Source organism: Pteropus alecto, unplaced genomic scaffold (genome assembly GCF_000325575.1).
Source record: "Pteropus alecto unplaced genomic scaffold, ASM32557v1 scaffold131, whole genome shotgun sequence".
NCBI classification, from domain to species: domain Eukaryota; kingdom Metazoa; phylum Chordata; class Mammalia; order Chiroptera; family Pteropodidae; genus Pteropus; species Pteropus alecto.
Genome location: NW_006434709.1, coordinates 25,160,263 through 25,163,459, shown reverse-complemented (window position 1 = coordinate 25,163,459; position 3,197 = coordinate 25,160,263). Strand labels below are relative to the sequence as shown.

The 3,197-nt window shown below is 35.6% G+C and overlaps 1 protein-coding gene across 3 annotated transcripts in view; it reads right to left on the bottom strand.

Moving 5' to 3' along the window:
* The window catches only part of SOS1 (SOS Ras/Rac guanine nucleotide exchange factor 1), a 118,066-nt gene that overhangs the window by 26,623 nt on the left and 88,246 nt on the right, over nucleotides 1-3,197 (bottom strand). For all 3 annotated transcript variants that reach the window (XM_015587582.2, XM_015587583.2, XM_006909653.3), the window contains 2 exons: nucleotides 2,859-3,081; nucleotides 1,741-1,860 (listed from right to left, as the gene is read on the bottom strand). In XM_015587582.2, coding sequence (XP_015443068.1) covers nucleotides 1,741-1,860; nucleotides 2,859-3,081 — 343 coding nt within the window. The remainder of the gene's footprint in view (nucleotides 1-1,740; nucleotides 1,861-2,858; nucleotides 3,082-3,197) is intronic.

Here is a 3,197-nt window from a genome sequence, read left to right as displayed (position 1 = left end):
ATGTCACTCAGAGAGAAGCCTGTTGTCCCCAGCTCCAGAGTTCAGACTCAAACAACTCCTAATCTCCCCTCATTTGCAACGAAGTGTGGAAAGTTTAAACCTAAGGGTGCTCTCAAGAACAGTGAAAATTGTGGTGAAGAGCAACTGAGAGATCTGCAGATCTAATGAAGATACAGCCTAGACTGTTGGCTGACTAGTTTGTAGGAGAGAACCAGGGAATAAAACAGCGAGAGGAGCCCTCCTGGGGTTTGAACAGAGACTTCACAAACCAACCATTCCTTCAGAGGAGTCACAATCTGATTGGATTAGTTTGCAGAGCGACTTTCATCACCTGGGAATTGTTGGAAACAGTAGAGAAATCAGCTGGCAATTCCTGGAGTTTAAGGGCTGGGTGCTTCAAGGAAGGAGTGAAAGGAAGCCCTATATATACCACTGCCTTTCAAGGTGGCTATGGGCATACCCTAACCTGTACCTCCCAGAAGAGGAATATCTCAGTTTAACATCTCAGTATGTGGGGCAGGTAGTGGGGAATAGGCTTCACTAAAATAATCCAGCTAGTCACTAACCAAATAAACAAGCGATAACAATAACAAGCCCTGGGAGGTAGGAAGGACAGTACTCACAAGTTGCTACAACATATTATTTTAAATGTTAAGTTTCCAACAAAACTCGAGGCATGCAAAGAAACAGGAAAGTATGACCCATTCACTGGGGGAAAAAGCAGGGAACAGAAACTATGTGTGAGACAGACCAGATGTCAGGTTTAACAGAAAAAGATTTCAAGGTAGCCATTATGAATATGTTCACAGAACTAAAGGAAAGCATGACTTAAAAAGTAAAGGAAGGTATGATGACAATGTGTATCAAATGCAGAATATTACAAAAGACATAGAAATTATAAAAGGAAACAAATGGAAACTCTGGAATTGAAAAGTACAACAATTAAAATAAAAATTTCCTACACAGGCTCAATAGTAGATTTGAACTGGCAGAAGAAATAATTAGTTAACTTGAAGATAGAACTACTGTTCAAAAGTGAAGGCAAAATAAAAACTTTCCTGGATAAACAAAAATAGAGAGAGTTTGTTGCTGGCAGACTCACTGTACAAGAATTGCTAAAGGAAGATCTTCAGGCTGAAAGCAAGTGATCCCACAAAGTAATATGAATCCACACAAAGAGCACCAGTAAAGGTAATTATGTGACTACAAGACACTATAAATGCATATTTTTTCCTCACTGCTTAAGTGATTTAAAAAGCAACTATATACGTGTATGTAATGTATTGTTCGGTCTATAATCAATAGAAATGTAATATATGTGTGCTATATTGCCAATAATTACACAAAGGAGCTGGGTGAGAGTAAGCTGCAATGGTAAAGCAGTAATTATAACAGTGAACTGTTAGATTAGCACTGTTAATTATAAGTAATGCTATATTACGTTAATACCACAAAAATAGGGGAAAGGAAATAGAGCTATAAAAGTATGGAATTAAGTTAGTACGAATATGAAGCTGATTCTGATTAAGACGTATGATAAACTTTAAAGCAATACTAAAAAATCCTCAAAAATACAATGAAAAATCATTAACTAAATGGAAGTGCTACATTAGAAAACTATTCACTCAGTGCAAAAGAAAGAAGAGGAACAACAAAAGATGTGAGACATATAGAAATAGAATTGCAATGAAATTTTATAACATATTTGCCATTAAATGTAAGAATGTCAGTGATACTTACTTCTCAAACCACAGAGTGAGATTAGTGGTGTGCCGGATCATTTTCAGAAGATTAGGAGAATTAATTTCTTTGTCTTCTTTTGTCCACACACTTCCAACTAATTCTGATGGCTGTACAGCTCTAAAATCAGCAAGATATAATTCTACATGATTCTTTTCCCCTCCAGTATACTGTTTTATGAAGTAAATGAGATAAATAAAACTAAACTACCATATAAAACTTTCCTCTTATACCAACAGAAAGGTTTATGACAAGGCACAACAAAAAATAATTATACATATTTTTCTATATATTAAAAAATATTTTTATGCATGAACTTGTGTACTTTTATTATTGCTTTACAGTAGCATTTTGCTTTGGGCAAGGTTGAGATTTCTTCATATCTTTCTGAGCATGTAACAAATACTGAACAAATTAGGGTGACAAAGTAGTTTGGGATACTTCTTTTAAATGATATCTGTTACAATAATCAGCCCAATGATATATGGTAATCACTGCAATTCGTAAATCTTTTTTTTCCTCTGAAGGAAAGGGGGAGAACCCAACCATAAAAGGATCCTGGGAAATAAAATAGATTCTAACACTGATATTTGAGAATAGTGATGATCTTTGGTGGGAGGAGATCACTGTAACTGACCATGGCTTAAATTCACAACTGCAACGGCAGAAGCTAACTTACTGAGCCTTTACTTTGTGCTAAGTACTGTACATATGTTGACTATTTTAAATTTCACAACAGCCCCAGGAGTAGGTACTATCATTAGGTCCATTTTACTCTCGGGCAAACTAAGAGGCTGAGGGATTAAAGTTACACAAGAATGTTAAAGTTGCCCAAGAATACCAAACCAGCAATTGGTAAAGGCAGGATTTGAACCTAGCTTTACCAACGAGGGGTGACTGCAGACAGAGAGAAGCGGTAAATCCAGACGGAGCAAGGGTGATCAAGGAGTGAAAGAGGAGCCTTCTATACATCAGGCCTTATTACTAGACACTTCATGTACTATCTCATTTTTGTCTTATAACAATCCTGTAAGGCAGAAACCAGTATTTTATTTTAAAAATTAAAACAAAATCACTCCTTTGAAGTGATTTTTCAGCTTGAATGTCAAATTACATACCGATATAGATCTGATTCAAGTAAAGTGAGTTGTCGAGCAATTTCTATCGGGTGTAAGGTGAGCAGGTCAAAAGTCTCTATGTGCCCAGGTCTGCTTATATGCCACTCAACTGTGGGAGGTGAACTCTGAAATGTAATATTATGACCTGGTCCATTGTCTCTTGCAATTTTTTTCCTTTGGATTATTTTAGTGATGGATTCGACCCATTTTTTCATTGCTTTACCTGAAATACATTACATTTTAAATAACATTTAAATACTTTTCACTCAATATTTTATTTTTTAAAATAGTTTAAAATCATACAAGTGATACTTGAATATATCTTTGCTATAAAAATTT